This window comes from Rhodnius prolixus, unplaced genomic scaffold (genome assembly GCF_049639745.1).
Source record: "Rhodnius prolixus isolate KJV_2025 unplaced genomic scaffold, Rpr scaffold_10, whole genome shotgun sequence".
NCBI lineage: Eukaryota > Metazoa > Arthropoda > Insecta > Hemiptera > Reduviidae > Rhodnius > Rhodnius prolixus.
This window is the reverse complement of record NW_027411615.1, coordinates 12661320-12684747: the sequence shown is the minus strand read 5'-3', so window position 1 is coordinate 12684747 and position 23428 is coordinate 12661320. Positions and strand designations below refer to the sequence as shown.

The 23428-nt window shown below is 31.3% G+C and overlaps 2 protein-coding genes across 3 annotated transcripts; one reads left to right on the top strand and one right to left on the bottom strand.

Annotated features, from left to right (window-relative positions):
* Positions 1-220: 220 nt before the first annotated feature.
* Uba4 (Ubiquitin-like activating enzyme 4) lies at positions 221-3838 on the bottom strand. The gene is made up of 8 exons (XM_074133873.1): positions 3573-3838; positions 3428-3503; positions 3272-3364; positions 3048-3168; positions 2670-2971; positions 2259-2485; positions 951-1182; positions 221-871 (listed from the first exon to the last, which is right to left on the bottom strand). The coding sequence occupies exons 1-8, from the start codon at positions 3684-3686 to the stop codon at positions 726-728; spliced, it is 1311 nt and encodes a 436-aa protein (XP_073989974.1). The 5' UTR covers positions 3687-3838; the 3' UTR covers positions 221-725.
* A 123-nt stretch (positions 3839-3961) lies between these two features.
* Mekk1 (mitogen-activated protein kinase kinase kinase 4) lies at positions 3962-22650 on the top strand. Of its 2 annotated transcripts, none has more exons than XM_074133871.1 (27): positions 3962-4160; positions 5949-6122; positions 6212-6309; positions 8186-8319; positions 8828-9001; positions 9978-10138; positions 10415-10500; positions 10868-11040; positions 12276-12391; positions 12777-12890; positions 12970-13093; positions 13177-13377; positions 14307-14468; positions 14562-14707; positions 14781-14885; positions 14981-15167; positions 15810-15962; positions 16051-16260; positions 16838-17001; positions 17090-17133; positions 17232-17408; positions 17807-17994; positions 18078-18246; positions 18795-18917; positions 19007-19113; positions 20226-20405; positions 22412-22650. In XM_074133871.1, the coding sequence occupies exons 1-27, from the start codon at positions 4102-4104 to the stop codon at positions 22490-22492; spliced, it is 3810 nt and encodes a 1269-aa protein (XP_073989972.1). In that variant the 5' UTR covers positions 3962-4101; the 3' UTR covers positions 22493-22650. The 2 variants fall into 2 exon arrangements, with proteins under 2 accessions (XP_073989972.1, XP_073989973.1); XM_074133872.1 differs by lacking the exon at positions 3962-4160 and adding an exon at positions 5734-5828.
* The last annotated feature ends 778 nt before the right edge of the window (positions 22651-23428 follow it).

The window sequence follows — 23428 nt, the reverse complement described above, 5'->3', positions numbered from 1 at the left end:
GCTTGACAGAAAATACGTAGGCTTTAATTTAAACATAAGTCTAAAAAGACTTCCGCTTTCATAATATTATATATAACATATTCATAATATTAAAGCCAATTTTTTTATTTAACTACTATCTGCTGTTTAATTCACCATTTTGAGAATTCTAATCAACAATTATATTTCTGACGTGGTAATAAAAAGCACAGAGAAAAGAAGGAAATTAGAGTAAACTGCCTTTTAATGTCAAGAACTTTTATTTATTATTTCAAAATAACAAAAATATAACCAAAAAATTGTTAATCTAAGATAATTTTAATGGACAAACATAGAAGCATCCTTTCTATGACCTTGATTTACTTAATTTGTATTTAGTTTGTCAATACTATACCAATACATCAAATTATAAATATTCAAAAGTTTACAGACATGGTTTCTTCTACCTGAAGTTCATTATTCATCGAAATATTCTTAAAAGAAAATCAATAAACCAGGTCATCAGACAAAGGCACTTAAGGTGAATGAAAACAGACTATTGGAATCATCATAGTAACTAAGTAACAAATTTCCCAATTTTCTAATTATAATATCGGTCTTGTAGGGTAAGTACAACTTAAACATTGGTTACTTATTAAAGAATAATTTATCGCTGTAGTGGTTTTGGACTGCAATTGCTTTTCTTAAGTCATTTATAGTGAAAGCTTTTCAATTAATAAAGAATTTTGACTTGTTAAAAAATAAAATTAATAAACCGGAAAAGATTCATCTAAATCACGGGCCCATGCATGAAGTCCACCCTTCAAATCACACAAATGAATTTGCTTAAATGTTTCTTTCAATTTAATTACACCTCGTTGAGAATCATTTCCTCTTCGACATATTACACACACTAAAATATATACACACATGTTATATAAGCGGACTATTTTATTTATTGCTACTGGTTTTACAAAACATATAATATATACCTTTCCTCAAATTATTTGCGTCTTCTTTAAATTTTGCCTCAAGCATTTCCTGACTCTCAGGTTTTGATAAATCATTTAAGGGAATATTGATAGAACCAAAAATATTACATATCTGAAATTCTAATGGTGATCTAACATCTAAAAGAATGGGAGGTGATTCGGTCCTGAGATCATTATAAAGATTTTCTGGAGTTATTCTTTCATTAACATGTAATAACTTCAAGTTAGGATTCTGTGAAATCAAAGAAATTGTAATAACTTCTAAACTAAAAAAAAAACCTGGTCTGAAACTCTCAACTTCATATACTAACTTAAGACAACTTTTTTTTTTAACTTTTTTGCAAATATTTAACATAATTCGCAATATTTAAATATATACGATCCGAATCAAAGAATACATAAAAATTATTTTAGAGGACAGCTTGAACACTCTTTCTCCAATAAATTCACAAATTACTTTTTTTGTAAGAACAGTTTAAAAAAAAAGTTAGATTTCCAAAAATTTAAAAAACTGTCTATAAAATTCTAACTTTTGATCTCCGATATTATGTAGTTGATAGGATAGTACATTCCGCTGAACTGGCAATTTTTTATTGTTTAATAAAGCCAAAATCAATGCAATCTAAGATCTATTGTGCAATCCTTAAATGTTTGTACGTTGATTTTAGGCTACTGTAATTTATTACGTATTAACGTAAGTCATGATGATGATGTCCAAAATTTGCATGTAGGCTCACTGAATTCAGGTAGTTGCTCATATCAAACTATCTCTGATTGTGTATTAAATCAGTATGATAGAAGTGTTAGTTTTGAATGTTTAGACGGGATAATGATAGAAAGTACAAGTACCTTAAAGAAGTAAGTTGGTTCACTTCCTCTTGGGGAATAACAACCTTAAAATAACCTGGGTTTAAGTATGTGAAATTTAAATAAAATCATGGGAGAGCGCAAAAAAGTGAGCGTTCCGATCAGAAAAAGTTTATCCAACTGGAAAATTGATCGTTATATGATTGTCTCGCGTACCTTGGCAGTTCTTATACATAAGTTGAACTGCCAGCGATTTTTAAAAGTCACTTTTTTATGTTCCAAAGGATCTAAAAAATGTATTTAAATTTAAAACTCAGTTCTAAAATAATAAGCAAAACTAAGCTGTCGATGCGCCGAGGGGGGAAGCAAAACTACATTGTCTCTTACCGAGAAAGCAATAATCAATAATTTCAAAGTAAGATTTTCAAAAAACCAAAGGTAATGAAAAAATATCACAACTTGTATCAAATAAAAATACAAGTGTTTTAAAAACCTGCTCACTTTATCTGCAGCTGGGGCTCCACAAAACTGTTCGTAATCAATAAGTTCAGTAATTGTAGGAGATTCTCCGCAGACCACACAAGATTTAATCCTACCTCTAAGTTTAATAGTCCTGAAATGTGTTTCAATGCCTTCAAACATTAGAAGGCTTCTAGATAGTATCTTTTCACTTTCTATAATTATATATATTACTTGAAGGGCTTGCAACACACCTATAACACCTGGTACTTAAATACCAGGAAATTGTTTCAAATGAAAAGTTATGAATAAACAATACGTATATGTTGGCTATGACTCAAGTAGTGTGAATAATTCAATAAATGAGAATATTCCAATCAGCAAAGAAAACTTACCACAGTTTAACAATAATAAAAATCTAAATTAATTCTGAAGTCAATAAGTAAAACTTACTTGGACCGAGCACTCCTGCATCACTGCAGTTTGTGACTGTTTCTGGAGGCGGTGGATTAGGAAAGATGCATCGATAACATGGTCCATTTCTATAATTTAACACCATCAACTGACCCTCAGTTCGCACAGCACTTCCAGAAACAAGTGGTTTACCACACATAACACATGCATCGTTTATTAAATATCGAGTAGCAACATTATCAGTTGCATCTACCACTACATCGTACTGAGAAATGATAGGTAATGCATTTTTGCTATCCAATTGAACCTTGTATTCATCAATTATCACTTCTTTATTAAGCCTAGAAATAAAAGTTTATCATTAAAAAAGTGAGGTACCAGGTCGAGTTGAAATTTAGAGTACCAAACAAAACTCACTTTTTTAGAGCCTCAGCAGCTGATTCAACTTTACTTTTACCAATGTTTTCTTCTGAATGCAACAATTGCCTATGAATATTATTTAATTCCACTAAATCGTAATCTACAAGGCCCAATTTACCTAAAAAGAAGAAGAAAAAAAATCACTCATAAAAAATGTACAGTAGTATTCTCCTTTTATAAGAAATTAAAAAAAATGACTGAAATTAAATAAGGAATATTACCAACTCCGCAACCAACAAGATATTGTGCTGCAGGACAACCTAATCCGCCACAACCAATAATCAATACAGAGGCATCTTTAATTTTCTCTTGACCTAAAGACAAATTTCATAATTACTTGTAAAAGGTGTTTAAAGTAAATCAATACTGAATTATACCTTTTACTCCTATAGATGGTAAAATTATTTGTCGGCTGTACTTAGATATATCTCGATTTGTAAGTGTGTGATTATTCTGTAAATAATATATCATCATTATTATTATAAAAGCTTCTTATATTGCATTTGGGGTTAAAACACACACCTGTTTTTGAGCCAATGACTGCAACGCTTTCTCTTTTTCTTTAAGAAGTATTTTCAATGAAGATATTTCCTTTTCAATCGCTTGTTTCTGCGTTATGTAATCTAACATTTCCATACTGAACAGTTTAACGTACCTGACACTAATTTCACAAATCTACTCACCAGTCACCGATATTTGGTTTCTAAAATAATGCATAAAATTTAATTAAACTTCATGTAACGTAGAAAAAACGTGAAAAATTGTTTTGATGAAAAGTCTGTCTTCAAACTCAGTTTTTCTCCAGGTACAATCTGCATCTGCACTGAAAACCTCCTCTAAACCATGAAATAACCTTCCAACTTTAAAATAAAAAATTATCAACTATTCGATCGGAGTGTTTGTTAGTCCGCATCAAATGAAGTATGAGTTTGCATTCGTGGTTATCCTAAGAGGCAGAGTTTTTTTTTTTTTTATTTTAGCCAAGAGAAATTAAGTTTCTTTCAAAATTTTGTGGATATATGGCCTGTTACAAGTTACTTGGTATTTTAGCATGAATCATATAATGAGCCTTCTAAGTAACGGAGATGAAAGCTCTGCGGAAGATGACAGGCAAGTTATGAATTTACATAATACAAAACAAGGGCTTTTAACACAAAGAGTATTTATTTTATATGTTGCTAATTTGAAGCTATAAGTATTTCAGTATTTTTTATATACTAACTACGCTAAAAGTTAAAAGAAATGATTTTTAATTTGACATTGGGAGTCTTCTAATGTGAAAAGTCCTGCCAGTTCTAAAATAATATCTTAACGCTTTGTTTATTATAGATATACAGATTCTATGTCTGAAAATTTATTATCAGCATTAGTGCACAATCTCTGAACTCTAGACCCTACTTAAGACTTCTACCGAATGCAATTCGCTTAACGGTTATTCGGTTAATCGAATTGTTATTTTTATTAACTTTTCGAAATAGAAGTTTTTCAGATTATGTACAATTGTCATTGTAATTCTTAGAAAATGTTCTTTTTTCTAAAGTCAATTACGCATTAACCCAAAGTGTAATTAATGAGCAGGAGTAAAAAAGCTTCCTACATTAATCTGGTCGTCAGTCCCTTTATATTGTAGTTTTATGCCTACATTAAAAAGAGATTCTGTAAACTTATTTTTCTTTATAGAACTCTTTGGTACCTATGTATTTTCTTTATTATTATTTCTTCTGCAGCTTTTATAGTAGACAGTAAAGTCTAGAATTCTAGACAGTCACAACTATTTGCGAGCGTTTATAAAATGTATAGCAATGTATAATGCTACATTGGGTACTACGGAGGGTGCAAATTCGTGCCAAAACATTAGGGGATAAATGAGCCTACCTTTTCATCTAAAAGAAACAGTTTTTCAATCTTGTTTCAAAATTTTGCATAACTTACTTCTATTTGATTGCGGTTTTCCTCATTTAACATCTGGTTTATTTTGTTCAAGGCTGGAGAGAACGTTCATATAAATAGTTGTAAGAATTTCACCAAAATCACTTTATAAGCAAGTATTTTTATCTATGCTCTTAATATATTTAAAACTTTGGTTTGAACGAAGCTTAGTCGCATAGCATAGATCTGTCTGCGGAACATGTGGTTTATTTCAAATCTTTAGCCACCATGCCCAACGGTGCGACTCATTTCTTTGTAGGATAAAGCGCCCACTTCGTAAAGCACAATTTGAAATCTGTTAGGTGTCAACAGAACCATTAACTCATGGTATATTTCGCAACTATTTGCAAGCGTTTATAAAATGTATAGTGCTATATTACCTACCGAGGGTGCACTTCCGTGCCAAAACATTAGGGAATAATAAAAAAATGATAAACCAGATTTCAGAATATAAAGTAATTAAAAAAAATGTTTGAAACAATGGAAGGTTTTATCTAAGAAAATATATTATTTAACAAACATTTTTAACATCATAAAATTATATGTTGTAACCAGCATAAGTTAAAAAGAACTTAGAGGAGTAATTTGTTTTATTAATAAATTAATTCTACTGTAATAATTACTTTAATGAGTTTTCTGGATAAATATTGGTAAAAAAAATTCTATTTTTAGTTTTTAAAGTAATTTGAAATGTTCGAATTATTTACTTGCACATTATATATCCTACTAAATAAATATAGCTATCTTTTTTATTGTAAAGATAAGATTTTTGTTTTATCTTTTCACAGTGTATTCTAAGTGTTCAGTGCTAAACATCTAAATTGATCCAGATATGTTGGAAGACTTAATGTATTAGATATTCTTGTTAATTATTTTGTATAAATTTTACTATTGCGTTTTTACATATTTACTTTAAATACTTTAATTTGAAGCTTAGGAAAATAAGTTATGTTTACTTTGCTTATAAAGGCACCGCATTTCGGATGATTCACAACCAAGCCCATCGACAGAAGAAGATTCTCTTGATGCATTTATGCGTGATTATGAACAATTAAGTACAACACCGCCGCGCACGAGAATATTGCGGAGGGATAGAAGTAAAGAACAAGCAAGATGTAAACATAGAAGCCGAAAGTGTTATGTGTAAGTTAATTTTAGTTTCCCCACTCACATTTTATATAATCAAGCATGGTAGTTTTGATTTCATTAAATTGTTAATAATTATTTTGTAGCCAGGAAAGATTTTTACGTAAAGTTATAAGCAATGGGAAGCGTTATATAAACAATCATTTGTCTTTGCTAAGTCAAGGGGAAGAAGTTTGTGATTCAGGTATTGTTAATTACTTTTTTCCTTAATTTTTTGTGTTGAAAAGCACAAACTAAATAATAGTACTGGAAATAGACTGTACATAAATATTATTTTTACTATTATTATTATTGATCCGCGTGGAGGAATCGTTCTACGTAAGAGGAAGTACTGCGGCAAAAACTTACGATATCGAGTTTTAACCGCAAAATTCCGTTTTGTGGTGCGATGAGTTAAAAGGAAGGTGTTTTATACTGGGTCTCTCTCTCTCTCACTCTCTCTGTTGCGTGTGAATATATAATGTATTTGTAAGTGAGAATGTGGTCAGAGTTATTAAAAAGGGAAAATTTCAGAAAGTTCAAAATTGAAATTTGTCTTTAACACAATTGTAAACGGACATTTAGCTTCTGTCTTCTTTATTACCGCATTGTATCCGAGCCTGCAATCATGGTAATTGCTGGGGTTATCCCTATTGCCCTCTTAGCTGGAGAGCGGAAGAGGCTTTATAAAAGGAGACCGGAAGTTAACAGGGAAGCCGTGTCCAGGGAGGAGCGTTCCCGTACCGTGCTGAAATGGCAGGCTGCTTGGGACGAGGAGCCGCGTGGCCGAAGGACCGCCAGGCTTATCAGAGATATTAGTATCTGGATAAGGCGGTCGTTCGGAGAAGTGGACTTCTACCTTACCCAACTCTTGAGTGGGCATGGCCTTTTCAGAGCATACCTCAAGAGGATGGGTAAGGAGGCACAAGAAGATTGTTTTTATTGCCCAGGAACGAGAGACGAAGCCTACCGTACCTTTTTTGTGTGTGAAAGGTGGGGTCGCCCCAGAAGAGATTTGGAGTTTTGGTTGACTCCAGAGATGCTGGTAGAGGCGATGCTCTCTTGCTGGACTAATTGGTCGCTAGTGGCTAGTTTTGCAAGAGAAGTACTCAGTATGAGTAGGGTCCCCTGAGTAGGGGTAGGACTGAGGCCTAGCCTGATGTAACGCTGACATCACAGCGATGTAGGGGGGTGTTTTAGCCGGTAGGCCGCAAGGGAGTCCGGCACAATGTGCGTAAGTTGCATTTCACCCCTATTACTATTATTATTTTTTTTTATATATATGATTTTTAAGGCGCGTCAACATCTAAGGTTATTGGCGCCCGTAGCTTTTTTCAGTGAACTGCCGGCCTCCGGACAGTGCTCTCTCGTTACAGACAACACTGTCCATCACCGGACAGTGAGCTGTAAGAAGCTCCTAGGAAGAGAAAATCTAAGGGTCAGCAGCTGGATTCGAACCCGAGACCTCCGCGCGGGAGTCCAGTACGCCAACCGCATAGCTAATCCCTTCCCTTACTATTTTTTTTTTTTTTTTTTTTTTTTTTTTTTTTTTTTTTTTTTTTTTTGCGCATCAACAGCTGAGGTCATTAGCGCCCGGAGCTTTTTCCAGTGCACTGCCGGCCTCCGGACAGTGTTCTCTCGTTACAGACAACACTGTCCATCACCGGACAGTGAGCTGTAAGAAGCTCCTAGGAAGAGAAAATCTAAGGGTCAGCTGCTGGATTCGAACCCGGGACCTCCGCGTGGGAGTCCAGTATGCTAACCTCATAGCTAATCCCTTCCCTATTACTATTATTATTATTGTTATTATTATTATTATTGATTTTTATTTTTAATTGCTACTGCAAGACAATAAAGTTCCTATAGCAAGTAAATAAGCTGAATATGTAAATATGAGAGGAATCAATAAATAGTAATTAACCAAAAAGTAACATTTATTGAACCAATACTTCAAGCCCAAGTTGTAAATTTCAAAAAAAAATTATTTATGTCAACCGTGGAGAAAGTAGTGTGTAAATTCGTCAAATTTTTTTTATTGAGGAAGGGAATGTTTAAAAATTTAGTTTTTAAACACTTTACAGGGAATATTAAGAAAAGAGTTAGCAAAAGAACTATGCAAAGAATTAGAGATTCAGAAAGAGATCTTAAGCTTGATGTGGATTTAAAAGACGTTGGTGCAATTCAAGGATGTGTGGATAATCTTCCTAATTTCAAGGTTCTTATGTTTTTTTATTATATTATAAATATAATTATGACTATATTATATATTACATATATATTATATATTATAATAATCACTAATCGTGTGGCAGTTACGGAATTCAGAAATACGATGCGCAATATTCAATGGTATAAACAAACGTGCCGTCGATAGAAAACGCGAAACTCTGGCAAACCTAATTGATCCAACTATTTGAAAATATAAAAATTAAATAAATACATAATTAAAATTTCATACTAGGTTTGGCTTGTGCAAATAACTTCACTCAAAATGAAAGTCTCTGATGAATTAACTCCTCCTTTTAAATATTTTTTTCAACTTAGTCTAACCTCGAGAATTTTGATGAATAGTTCTACTTATTTACGAATTTAAATTGATATTTCTTTTAAAATCATTATTTCAGTTTCCCCAAATTCAAAAATTAGAAAATTATGTATCATTTGTTCAATTCAAATTCCTAACGAAAGCTTAAATAAGCACGTAATCAATTGCATTTAAATAGGTCGAATCATCAAACAGATTCCTGAGTTTAAGCTGTAAACTCGTAAAAACTGCGATAAATTGGCGTAACTCGTTACCAGAAGGTAGTGGAAGAAATCGAATCGAGTTTCATGATAACTTTGCGGAACTGATAAAGTCAGGAAATAATGAAAAGGATAAACATTGTAAACGTCAGGTATGAATTTATTCTGTCATTTTATTTGCTACTGCTAATCAATGTGTAATTACTTTGATTGAAATTGTTCTCACCCGACATGTTCATTTCATTCATTAATTTTTTTTTTTTTTTAATCACATTTGATTTCATAGCTATCTGATTCTTTCTGAAATAGATTTATTAGATTTAATTAAAAATATTTTTAAAACATTTATATTTTTTAAATTTACAAAGATTTATTAGAAAAAGATTTAAAGATTATTTTCTTATCTTGGATAGAATCAAATATTAATCTACATATTTGCTTTAAAAATAGTGCTCTGTTGTGTAATTTTTTGCGTCAATTTCTGTTAATATTGACAAAAACAGCTTTTCATAATTTCATTATCTTTCAAAAATAACCATTTTGGTGATTTTAAGGCGAACTGTTCTGTTAGGATTTCGAGGCTTGGATTATTAGAAGTATAGGGTTGGTAAAATCAAAGAAAGATTGTGGAAATATTTACTCTGTCAAACCCTTATATAAGTGAAACATTTGCTGGATGTTGAAAAGAAACATTTTATTTTTCATTGCATTTTGTAATATAGTTCATAAAGATATGCAATCTATAAGCTGAACCATTCAATCAAAGTCAATTTTCAATCAAGCATTTTTAGTTGTTCGAAATAGATTTTTTCTCACCAACTATGAATTTATATAACTTTCCGGGTGAATGTTTACTGTTTTTATACCATATTACACGACCTTAAGAAATTACTTGGCATTTTGACATTCACCTACTTGACATTATCAGCGCACCATTTTCGAAGTATTGTATTTAAAATATTCAATTTAACTTCCAGTATAGAGAAAACTTGTGTACAAAATTAAAGACATTTGCGAACGCAAGCATTTCATTATCAGCCTTTTTTTCTACATCCATCATTAACGGAATAAATAGAACAATAAAAGAAACAGTATAAAATATAACTACAAAAATGTGTCATTGTACAGTTGAGTCGTGAAGAACATTTATGGCAAACCGAATTGAAAGACATGATTTGGTTGGAGTTGCAAGCGTGGAGAGCTGATAGGACACCTACAGAACAAGACGACTACCTCTGTACAGTAAGGCAATCGATTCCCCATCTTCTGACGGAAATCTTAAATTATAGGTAAATCTTTCAATTAAAGTTGTAAATGAATTTATTAGTTACACATTTCATTTATTTCTGATTTAAATGTAAAGTAAATATTTACTAATTAATATTAATTAAATATTTACAATTGTTTTATATTTAATAGCTTATATTTACATTTTAGTTTAATATCACTTGCAGATCTAGAATTCCTAATTTGCAATTTTCCATTATGATATTTACTGATTCGTTTTGTAACATCATTTTTTAATTCAACGCACTATACTTAAATATTTGTTTTTATCGCTAAAGGTATGAAAAGAAGCCGGAAAAATTATCAGCTCAAAGCAGTGACAGTGGAATTCAATTATCATCTGAATCAGATGTTTCCTGCAATGGTAATATAATGCAATAACAACTGAATCACTAAAGTTTGACTTTTATATAAATAGAAATTTTATATATAAGAAAATTTTATGAATATAGAAATTGTAGAAATTTTATAAATACATTGAAGTTCGAATGGTATTCGCGGGCCAAAAGAATGGTTGTTTTAAATGAAAACACTGTTTCTCCATCATATCCGTCACAGTTCCTGAAGAAGACCAAAAGTTTATCTTATCATTATATTTCACATTTTGTGGAAATTTTTGTTGCTCCCACCTTCCTTTAAAACTTCATTACATAATATATATAAGCAAAAATAAAATTACTATGTAATTATATTTTTTCAGATTTGTTAAGTAATTAAAGTTTTCTGCGCAGGTTGTTTATCATTGTTCTGTCCAACTTGCATAGAACATGAAAACACAGCTTTACATGAAGTCGAAGATTTAATGCATAGACTTGAAAAAGCAGAAGCTTTGTTTCCGTCAAGTAAAGCATTTGGAAATCACTTTCCATTGTACAAGAGTAATGATTTCATTGGTAGAGTCAAGGTAGGTTGCTTAACATTTTAACGTAAATTTAAATAATTTTAATTGTAATAAATTTTAAGTTTTCCCACAGATTGTTATGACTAAGTACAAAAATACAAGAAAAAAAAACAAAACTGAAAATCTTCAGATTCAATGCCTAGAACATCACATAGAAGTCTAAAGCATTACGTGGTATATGTTTATGAGTTATGAAATCTGGTTTCCTAATAAGTGAAAGAAATTTTTACATAATATAATGCATGATTCAATGGCTTTTATTTCATTATAAATTTTGGTATCATTGTTTTGTGTATATCGTAATATTTGGGGATACCACCGCTTTTTAACTAAGGGTTTACAGATTCTGAATTAAATTGAACCGAGGATAATATTATTTTGCCAGTCTTTTTTAAGTCTTATAAAATTTATGGATTGTTCGTACTCCTAGTTAACAAAGAAAATACACAAGTTTGTTTTATAGCACTAGATTTTTGTATGTTTTAAAATACATACTAGAGAAAGTTTGATAACGCCATTTTAACTTACGGCATTCGGTCTTAGGTTGTCAAACAACACAAACAAATTCTCTTGTAGAATTTAAAATAAAAAAGGATGTCGCATTTGGATTTTCTTGAACCTAGAGTATAAAAGCTGTGTTGACTTAAAAGAGCCATATGGTCAATCTGACTGAGTGATTCCCTGATTTGAGCCATTACCAAATTATATAGCTATTAAGCGTTCCAATAAACTGATGAAATGACAATCCGGAAGTTGCGAAGATGGGGGAAAAACTGTGTGCAAGATGGTTGAATAATGTCCAGGAAGATTGGAGGATGGAATCAATTTATAATAGTTTCAATAATTAGACGACTTTATTACAAAGTTGTTTCTAGTTTCGTCTTACTTTTGTGGCTTAAGAGAGTGAATTCACTTGCATGTTACTTACAGTGTTCGTTTTCCTGACATTCAAAATATGTGCTTTATATTTTGTTGTTTTAAATAATTTAAATACGATCAATTTTACATGTTTCAAGTAAAAGTTAATTGTAATGTTTCCCGCAGTTGTTTTTCATGTACCTACTCTTGATTTGTACAAAAATAATTCTTACAGACTTGAAAACGTGCATGCTGTTTTTAAACTTAAAAGTGAAAATACTCTTATTTGAACGTTTTTGTTTATTTGAATTTCATTAGTTGTGTTCCCTTAAATACATTTTTAGATTGCATTTAAAATTAAGTGTCCTTGCATTGTATAGGCGATGTGTTTGTGGTATAACATAATGCGACATCACAGGCTTAAACTTTTAATTCTGGGAAGACAGTTATTATCATACGCTGCAGGCAATGATGCTGATAAAAGTACAACTAACAGGCATGTATAGTTCAGTATTAATTTAATAACAAAGCTTGAATATTATTGTAGGTCAAATAAAAGCAATAAAATAGTAACATAAATTCAAAGATTTATCATTTTCTAAAACTCGTATAAATTGTATTATCACAGCATCAAGTAACTGCTTCAGTACTAACATAAGCGTAAAAAATATTATTCCAGGTTCAGGTAAGTATTTTCATTTAAAGCTACGATTTATTTTACATTTACAATTTTTCAAATGAAGAAAAAGCTCTGATTGAATGTTACTATTAAATATTTGCTTGGATTTGCAGAGCTATGCAATTAAAACAGATCTTATCCGTAACAGTTTCATGCTTGTTTTTTCTTCTTTTTCTAACTGATAATGTTATGTTTATTACAGTGATTCACCAGGTTTTGGAGGTTCTCGTGATTGGGATTTTTATAATATTCAAACTTTACAATCTTTAGGAAGGTATTTCCATCATGTTGATTCAGGGGACACACGGACGTACAGGTTGCATATTTTGTTGTTGTTGTTTTACTTTAGAATATGTTACTGAATTAAGTTGATTTTTCTTTTTTTTTTCTTTTAGAAAGTTTATTGAAGATGTTCTTAAAATCAGAGGTCTTAGAAAAGCCCTTCTTTTTCTGGAGCACTTATATTTGAAGGTACTAAGGAAGGGAAGGATAGCGCTAGAAAAACCAAAATTCGATGAGGTGCAAGATTATTTTCATTTATTTTGAAAAAATCAGTTTTTGAAAAATTTTATTTAATGAGTCTGTGATGCTTGTCTTTCTAGGATTCTAGTGATAAAAGTGATGATGAAAATGAACTAAGACGCTACGGATACTGGAGCCCTGAATATCAGTCTCTTAATATACCTTCATTTAGACCGGCTTTTTTATTTATTTCACGTATCCCGTTAGATGTAATACATGAATTTTTATGTATGAGACTTGAAACAAAACTTGACAAACCTTCAGCACTTAGTATTCGACAGGTATGCCTCAATTTTTATGTAGTTACGTTTAGCTAATTATATATGTACTTGAATTACGTACAAATACGTCGTATTTGTTGAACATATGTGTTTTAACTCCCTATGTATTTTTTTTTTTTTACTTCGGTATACATGTATTATGAAAAAAGAGTTGTAAGTTAATTTTTTTGGGAGTGCATTGCTTGCACTTACTTTTTTATTTATTAATTTTTTATGGATAATTTAATTCAACCAACTACTTACGATGCTCGAGAAGTAGTTACAGTTTAAGTGATGGTTTCGGTTAAGGATGAAATCTAATTTGCTGAATAAAAATGTTTTCGTTGTTTAATTATCATAGCTAACGCTACGCTTAGTTTTATGACAGTGATAAGTAAATAATACAATAATTAGCTTAGATTATACCCTTTATTTCGACTCCTAACAGGCACTCACACACAAAAATAGTTGTTTTACATGTATCATTATCATTCTAAAATTTTTTAGAAGTTGTTATGTTCTAAAATATCAGCAAATAAATAAATACGTTCATTTCAAACATAGAATTCGGGTACGTATCAACTTTAACTATTCATCGCGTTATTTCTTCTAAAGTCAGGCTTTTAATTAGGACTTGTACAATTTATGATTATTTCCAGATTCTAAAAAAAAATCCTGTATAGTTTTTTGAAAAGAATTTGCTGAAGCTGCGCCGTAGGTTTTTTTAGTAAACTAAAGGTACAGGAGGCTTTATTCTCGGAGAATAACCTTAATTTAGGGTGAGGAACGACCTAAATATTTAATCTCAGTTGTAATGCAAGCAGGACTGCTGAATTGACAAATCTTCCTTTTATTCAAAAATGAAGATTATATATAATTTGTTGCAGAATTTTTATTCTAATTCTTTCATATATAAATGTAACATTGAAATACTTACCTTAACTTTTTAGCTTATTAAAGAACTAAAGGAAGGTCTAAGACTTTCAGTCCTAAATAAGCAAAGGTATTTACAAAATTGTGACTTATCCCTAATTGATGTGGATGAAGAAACACAGAACAAATTTAAGCATTATATAGACAATTTTGACGAAAGTGTTGTAGCTGTTTTTAATGTAAGTTAATTCTGTTAATTAAGTTGAAAGTTAATTATGTTGAGTCAGATAATACATTTTATATGCAGCGTTTTCTTCACTTTATTATTTCAGCTTTATCTTAATTATTTACAACAATGGGTAGCAATGACCCAACGAGAAAGGCACCAAAAGAATATATTGGAAGAAGAGTGGAAGTTCATTACATGTACTGCACCATCTATACCTAAAGGAGAAGCAGTGGCTTCTGGCATTTTTTGGTAATAAGTTTAAAATTTTTGAATTTTTTTAATCTAAAATCCTTTAAATTATTTTCATTAAATTTTGTTATAGTAACATTGCAAGTTCTATGTTGTTATCGATTTCCAATCATATGAAGCATACTGTTAGTTGTTTGAAAGAAGAATATTGTGACAACAAGGAAGACAGTTCTTTAAAGTAAGTAATAATTTCATTTTCCAATATTTGTTCTTAAAATAAATTTAAATTTTCGAGTTGAATTGGAATCAACAATAGATAATTATTATTTTCAGTTCAATGCCTAAACAAATAATTCTTCTGTTGAGTAGAGAATTACAAGCATTATTTTTAGAAACTCGAGAACGAACATTTCGTGTAATGAGTTTGACTAAAACTTTAACCAAACATTTAGAAGGACTTCTTGAAAAACCCACAGAAGTTCCTAGTGAGAAAATTGGTGAATCATTGGATAAACTCAAGGTAAATTGATTTAAAAAATATTAGAAACTTTTTTATTTTTTTGATCATCTCTTTCTAGAAGATTAGACATTTACAAATCCTACACCATTTTCTCAATATTTTTTTTAAATTTCACCAAACAGATCTAAAAATCTTGATCTTAGGCGCTATTCGCAGCTCGCAGAAATTTAGTTAACGTCCGTGCCAGTGATAACGCGTTTGAGTTCACTAAAATAAAATTAACTTCTTTTTCTTTTGCAGTAATGAAGAATATTGCAAAATTGGCTTTCGGGAAGATGTATTTTTTAAATAGATAAATGTTATAGTTAGAGCTTCAAAGTATAAAAAGATGTTAAAGGATGGTAGCCGGTTCGTGGGGATGTTGCGTGTTAACGTCGTAATTATGTTGGAATTATATAACATTTATAAAATAGCAACATTGATATAAAACTGTTAACGCTGTTACTAAGATATTTCGTTTAACTCTAAAAAGGGTCTAGATAGTTTTTGTTTGACTTACCTCACTTTTGTTTATTGTTTTGTAGAAACTTTTTAATTTGAAGAAAGTTAATTTTGTAGTACTGATAATTGCAGTGAAGACTTCCTTGCCACCTTTTTCTACCTTTAATAATTGACCTTACTAAATTGTGTTACGCTTCATAGGATGCTGTAGTGGAAATGAGCACTTCTCTTCGAGAAATTACTTTGTTAATTGACAAAGAAATGCTTGATCCATACCTAGAAGACTTGGACAACCTTGCCGGTCAATCACGCTGTAAGGAAGTACTGCATCAAATATACAAATTTACATTTGATGTTTGTATCTTGTCATATTTTCAATTATTAAATCATTTATGAATTAAAAAAAAATACCAGAAAATATAGATATTTTATTATTTTATAGTATCAAAAAGAAGCCATCAGATTTACAAATGATAAATGCCTAGCAGCTCGATCTATGATAAATTTTGCACAACAGTGGATACATTTTGTGATAAATCATTGTGAAAAAGGTAGAGGTGTGAGACCAAGATGGGCTAGTTATGGACTAGATTTTTTAGTGACTGTAACTGATCCAAAATTTACTTCATTCTTAACTGAAAAGGAATTCGATGTAAGTTATTTTTAATTTATTTTTTACAAATGTTCTTCTTTTATACGGTAATTTGTACTAAGTATAGTACAGTTACATAGAACAATTTTCGGTCATTTAATTGGTCAAATAACAAGGAATCTAAAAACATTGTACGACGTGAAGACTCATCTAAACTGTGAATGGGTTAAAAACTTCATTCTTAAGCTTGAATTCAAATTCGGTTTCATGTTTGTAGAAAGGAAAGTTTTCATTTTGCTTTAGATAGATCTGATGGAATCAGTACAAATAGGAGCTGATTTTACGATTTCTATTATAAGAATAGTAGAGAGATATTATTATAGTATTACAATTGTTTTTCGCCTTTCCAGTCATATACCACGTTCCCCAAAATAAATTTGATGGCTCCATTGCCATAGCAGTTTTTTGAGAATGTATGGGATTTAAAAATATTTTTATAATTATATACTTTTCTAAGAACTTTGCAAAAAATGTATGTCTCTATGTAATGCTGTGTACACTGATTATTCATTTGCAATGTTCCTGTCATTGTTTTTGCAATGACCTCACTATAAATGTGTTGTTATATGTATTACAGTTGTTCCGTAAAGATATCGAGGCGTGTGTATCACACATCATGGGTGCACCACACTCAACCACAACTTTGTCTCACACTTACTTGCCCAGATCATCTTCACCTTCACCGTCTGTATCCTACCATAAACTGAGCTTCTCCAACGCTTCTGACGTTTCACCAAACTCGTAATTCTAGTTTATTATTTTACCGTAGTTTATTTATTTCATTAAAATTACTATTTGTTGATATTAACATGATTTTTTTTTTTTTAAGAAATGAAAATGAGAGTTACAAATTCATTAACTGTGATCCTAAATGTAAGTAAATGTTCTATTCTGTTTGTTTACATCAGTTTAAAAATAGTTGATATCACGAAATTTTCAAATTTAAGTTAAATGTCTAAATTTGTTTTTAGACAGCAATAAGCTTGACAGAATAGTAACTGCTGTGCAAGAATTAGATTTTAAACTTGATTCGAAACTTCGAGAAGCAGAACTAATTGGGAATGTGATCGTTCCGGCACCAAATGTCGAACGGAACTATATCAGACCCAGAACAGTCAATTTCCCATGGCAGAGAGGGATAAAAATTGGTAATTTTATTTGTTGTTTTTTTTTACTTTTTCTTAATTTACGATATTGTTTTTTTAAAAGAAGTATTTTTAATTGGCATTTATTAGAACATTAATTCAATCCACATGTTTATCATATCTTAACATCCTTAGTGTAGTGACGCAAAAAAAAATTTTTTAACAAGTGTGCCCTTTCCTATGTATCAGTGTGGTGTACAGCTTAATTCAAAAATGAAAAGCCATGGAAAGTTATCTGTTTTTCACCAGATTACTTTTTTCGACTTATAAGTTTTCATTCATCAATTCATTCGGTGTTTGTAAAATGTTTGGTAGTTGGAACCTTGGAGAATATTAGTATCTTACATAACATCTTATTTTGTATTTTCAGTTAAACAGTTAAATTTTTTTTTTTATTGTAGGCCAAGGAAGATTTGGTAAAGTGTACACAGCTGTAAATACAGATTCCGGGGAATTAATGGCAATGAAAGAAATTTCATTGCAGCCAAATGATATAAGAACTATACAGAAAGTTGGATTGGAATTTAAAATATTTGAAGGAATTGTCCATGATCATCTAGTTCGCTATTACGGAGCAGAAGTACATAGGGTAGGAAAGTTATACGTATTTGCAATTTCGTTTAATTTTTAATTTCTTTATTAACCTCATTGTTCACGATTTTCCATTTCCAGGAAGAGTTATTAATTTTTATGGAGTTATGTACAGAAGGGACATTAGAATCTTTGGTTGCTGCAACAGAATCGGGCTTACCAGAAGGATTAGTCAGACGATACACCAACCAGTTGGTCAGCGCCATTGCCACGTTACATCACCATAGTATAGTTCATCGTGACATAAAAAGTAATCTGTCATTCATTTCTTGGTAAAATTATTATTACAGTTATGGAAAAATTTGAAATTGAAAGAGAACGTTTTCTTACACCCTGCATTAGAAAAAAATTATTTCTGTTATTTTATTCAAGGAATGGTAAAGAATAAACTTAGTCAAAAGATATTACATAATTTTTTATTCTCAATCAATTTTAGTTATTCTGATCTTATATTGAGCAGTTACTTATGACACTATTTATTGTAGGATCTACCGTATTTATTCGAATATAACTGACTTCTGCTGGCTCTTTTGCGGGCTACGTAGCAAGAATTTTAATTTCCTAAAAATTAAAGCCTTGTAGAACTCATTCTAGTTTTTTTATTTATTTTTATTTATTATTAATTTTTAGGTTTTGTAATCTACATCAATACAGTAAACTGATGCATGGAAACCTTCGCCTTTTTTGGATGTTATGCCAATGATTTTGTTTTCTTTTCTTTCTTTTTTTTTTTTTAATTGAATTGCATATATTAAAACGTAGTCGAATAATTACAACATTCTTGGTTATTTGTTTTAGCTGCAAATATCTTCTTAACAGCAGAAGGAAATTGTTTGAAACTGGGTGATTTTGGTTCTGCTGTTAAAATTAAGGCACATACAACTGCCCCGGGAGAATTGAAAGGATTTGTTGGTACTCAAGGTACGCAAGAAGGTTTTTCTTTTGCAAAGTTTTATTATTTTATTCTTAAATTTGTTTAATTTTTTTTACAAATTTTATTTTTATTCCAGCCTATATGGCTCCAGAAGTCTTCATGAAATCTAACACAGTTGGACACGGCAGAGCTGTTGATGTTTGGTCACTAGGCTGTGTTGTCATTGAGATGATCTCAGGACAAGTACGATTTAAGATTTTTTTTATTTGGAAATGCCTTCTTTTAATTATTTCTGTTTTAATTTAAAAATAAGGAACAATTATTTAACTCATTTAAAGGATAACCGATTTGAATAAAAGTGACAAAATTGTTTAAAATGATAAACCATCTCAGAGAGTAGAATCAGAGCTTTAATTTTTTAATACCAGGGTCTTAAATGTTTAATGAAACTGAAAAATTCAGGATTAATTGGCAATAGTAGGTTGTTGAGAAAGAATGACTTCTTTTAAAATAATTCGTAGTTCTAAAAATCTCGATCATTCGATTAAAATATAGTACATATTTCATTAAGGCTCAGATCTAATCCGATTATATACTTGATTTTATCCGACATGAATGCTTCTTCTCTTAAATCTGACCGGTTTGGAAATTTTTATTCGCTATTTAAGGTTGATGTAAGACTTTAAAATAGAAAATCTGGGAATTAGCAAATTTAGCCAGTAAATAAATAGAAGCTTAAATTAATTGGTCACCACAGTGACGGATCCACCTCTGATGAAAGATTGAACTGATGTATTTTCCAAAGCGATTAGGTTAAAGAAAACAAGAAGCGTCCTGTTTTGGCGTTATTAACCACGCGGACCCTATAAAATTTCTAATAGGCCTACATCAGTATATGCGCTGGCCGATTGAACTAATCTGTGCTATCCAAGTTAAGCTCGCTTGAAAAGATAGGCAATATATTTTACTTTTACTTCTTGCGAGTTTTGTGACTAAGATTTAGTCCAAATAGTTGCCTTCAGGCTAATAGCTTCTCCTAGATTATTACAATCTAGGAGATCTTCGTGCTCCAATGGACTGAAAAGATAAATTTACGCTATCTTCCTACGAATAATATGAACTCAGGGAGTAATAGTACAAATTGAATGCGTCTTTTTCAATCTGCAGCCTACAATGTGCAATATTTTTGAGTAGTCAGTCAAACAGGAAAAAATTGAATTTAAGTTAATGAAAAATTATTTATCTATAAAAAGAAGTCATAAAAAACTACAAGTGAAGATATCGATTACTTTTTATTAAAATTGTTTCATGTTATCCCATAAACAATAAGTAATATCAATTATTGTACTTTTCAGAGACCTTGGCACCAATTTGATTCCAATTATCAAATTATGTTCAAAGTAGGCATGGGTGAAACTCCGGAAATTCCGTCAAATATTAGTGAGGAGGGTCATAATTTCATATTAAAATGTATTCAACATAATCCCAAACAAAGGGCGACAACTTTACAACTTCGCCAGCATACATTTCTAAAGGTAATTGTGTCTTTGTGTGGAAAATTTATTATTTCACTAGATAAAAAAAAAAAGATGGTTTAAGATTCTTATCTTAGATTAGACTAGGGCGGCCTCAAGGCCTACGCCACTGCGACCCCTTTGAATCTATTGTGGCTCCCCTTACTCTAAAGCTCACCCTCTAGACCTGTCCTTTTAATCAGACTCTTAATGCTAGAGAACGACAAGTTGGGTAAAGCTCACAGGCCTTGGTTTTTCCTCCCCGAGAAGTAGCCATACGAGCCCCTCACACTGACACAACACGTGCAGTGCTGTTTCCTCCTTTTCCTGACAGAACCTATAGAGGCTATCATCTGCCGGGCTCATGCGATGCATGTGTTTTCTGAGCCTGCAGTGGCCAGTTAATAGGCCTACAATCATCCTTATAGCCACACGGCCGTGACGGATTAATTCTGCATTCAGCCTCGGCGAATAGGCTCTAATGAACAACTTCGCCTGTCTCTCTATTTCTATGTAATAAACGGTCATACTATACCAATTTGAATTTTTTTGTATCTGTTGGTTTAAAATTGCCAAACTGAAAGATATTCTTGAAATGTCACAGTTCAAAACTTTTTTTTTTTTCAAAACAAATTTTCATTTTCTCTTATTACAGGAAGTAAACTGTGCGATCATGGTAAACTTTCACATATTTTACTACCAATTTCCGTTTTAATGCTTTTCAAAACCGATTTAGTGAACATTTCAGTCTATTTCAAAAAAACCTAAGTGATTTGGTCTTGCCAGGGAGACATTTCTATCAACCGGAAGTTCTTCATTACCGAATTTGTTTTCCTTTCTCTTACTGTTGTACTACGTAAGAGAAGATGATTATTGTAATCGTGCAGGTCTTAGATTTTGTGGTTACCCCAACCATATAGTAGCAAAAAAAAAAGGAAAAGTTTTTGAGGGGAACTATTCATCGTAGCCTCCTGCAACCCCCCGCCCCCCACACAAAATAGCAGAAAATACAAGCTCGATATTCCACTACAGGAAGCAACATTAAGTTTGGACCATAAAAGGTCATCCGGAAATAACAATTTCTACGAAAGCGATACTTTTTCGAAATTTTTGAAATAGACTTTTTTTTTTGTTCGGTTGTTATATATCATTTATTGAAGAACTTTTCCAGGGAAATTCTATTGACGTCACTTCAGGAAGTGGTTACCTTAGGTAACCTTTCCTTCAAAGTTCCATATTCTTGCCATTTGTACAATAATAATAATAATACTAAAAGAAGGGATTAGCTATGCGGTTGGCGTATTGGATTCCCACGCGGAGGTCCCGCCTTATATTAAAAAAATAAATAAAAGTCATACGTATGTGCCAATAAATTTCCAGTATTAAATAAATTATATTATATAAAATTAGGGGCCAAGTAAATTCCTCTATGGTGTCGATAGTTAAAACGGCTTGAAGGTAAAGGTGGTAAAGAATTTTATGTCCAGAAAGACCTTATTTTGGTCACTAATTTCCTTCAGGGCACTCAGACAGTCCCAAACCAGCCTTGAGTTGACCTGGTAGGTACTAATAGCTCGTAGAGCAGCCTGACTATCTGAGAAAATTATGACCTTAGAATTAATAATTCCTCGCCCTCTAATCTCAGTAGCACAGAACCTAAAGATTCTTATCTTACTTTAACCTTGTGCTATCCTCACAATTCTAATTTACAAATTTACAACCCACAAGGGCTCTTCAATAAATAGTTAGTACATTTGTGGTGATGAAACATTAGATTAGAGGTACAGAACCTCTAAAAATTATTGTTCCATGGAAAGCATCTAATTCCAATATAAAGAGCCTCTATTTTATTTGCACTCTAAAAAAAATGGTTTGATCCTTTTCCGAGGTAATCACGAAATTCATTAGGGAAGATCACATTTCCAGTTTTTAAAAAAAATCTTCTTGGATTGTCTGGTGATACCTGAGCTGAGAATTATATTCAACGTTTCCTATAGTTTCTAACGATAATTTTGTTTTATTTTTAGGTTGATTCAGAAGAAGAATGTTTATCGTTTAACATGCCATCAGTTTTGGAAGATTACCTTAAACTTGGTATTAAAAGATGATTATAAAACTAATGATCTTTACTCTTTCAAGATCTTTATTCAATTTTTACATGTCTGTAATTTATTTCTGTCTTCCGTTTTTAGATTTCAACGATAGTTTTTTAATTATTTGTTTTTGTCAAAGTTTAAATAAAATCATTGTTTTATAAAAAAAAAAATGTATTAATTTAACCTCACTTTTCTGTGATTATTACCTTCGATTATCTTAAATATGAATCAAATGATTTCACAATCATTAACAATTTACAAATCTTCTGAGTAATTGTAGGTACAGCGGAGGCTGGAAACATAGCGACGATGATTGCGAAGAGCAAAGCGGCGAAAACAAATACAAGTTATCAAATGGAACCACACGTAGTGGGGAGCAAAGCGAAGATAGAGCAACGCTACCAAGAGAGAGAGTAGAGCAACGCGTTGTTACATGTTTGATTTCTTCGCTCTCATCGCGCTGAATTTCCGAAGGTTAAAGTGGATATTGCTGCATTTATTAGGGTAGTTTTTTTAAAGAAACCTCTGTGGGACCAAAAGGATCCTCTACATCACAACCAATTTGTAGAAATGGGACCTTTAATTATAAAAATAACACTTGTTTTAAAATATTTCCTAACATTTTCTCAAATATTTCAGATAGATCAGAAGTAAATGTTTAAAGTGAAATTTGTAACCTTTGACTTCCTTATTTTAAGACAATGTACTTTAAAAATTGACTACTGGTCCATCTAAAAGAGTTTTCAAAGAGTTAAACAACTTGATAACTAACACTGTTGTGTGCTTATGAACCCGTTTTCTTGCAAGACAAACGTAATTTCTCATACGAAGATAAAAGGAATCCTGGAAAATGATATACCGTTAGAAAGCTCATTAGACAAGGAAACTTTTATAAAAAGTGCCAGCACCTAGTTCTGTCTGATAATGATTACATAAGGGCCTAATGAG

Bases quoted from the DNA above. Each gene is read 5' to 3' on its own strand.
- Uba4 (XM_074133873.1), bottom strand. From the start codon at position 3,686: ATGGAAATGTTAGATTACATAACGCAGAAACAAGCGATTGAAAAGGAA. The intron at 3,504-3,572 runs GTGTGTGTTTTA...TATTATTTACAG, and splicing joins AGTCATTGGCTCAAAAACAG to AATAATCACACACTTACAAA. The intron at 872-950 runs GTATATATTATA...TATATATTTTAG, and splicing joins CGCAAATAATTTGAGGAAAG to TGTGTGTAATATGTCGAAGA.
- Mekk1 (XM_074133871.1), top strand. From the start codon at position 4,102: ATGAATCATATAATGAGCCTTCTAAGTAACGGAGATGAAAGCTCTGCG. The intron at 11,041-12,275 runs GTAGGTTGCTTA...TGCATTGTATAG, and splicing joins ATTTCATTGGTAGAGTCAAG to GCGATGTGTTTGTGGTATAA. The intron at 12,891-12,969 runs GTTGCATATTTT...TTTTTCTTTTAG, and splicing joins GGGGACACACGGACGTACAG to AAAGTTTATTGAAGATGTTC.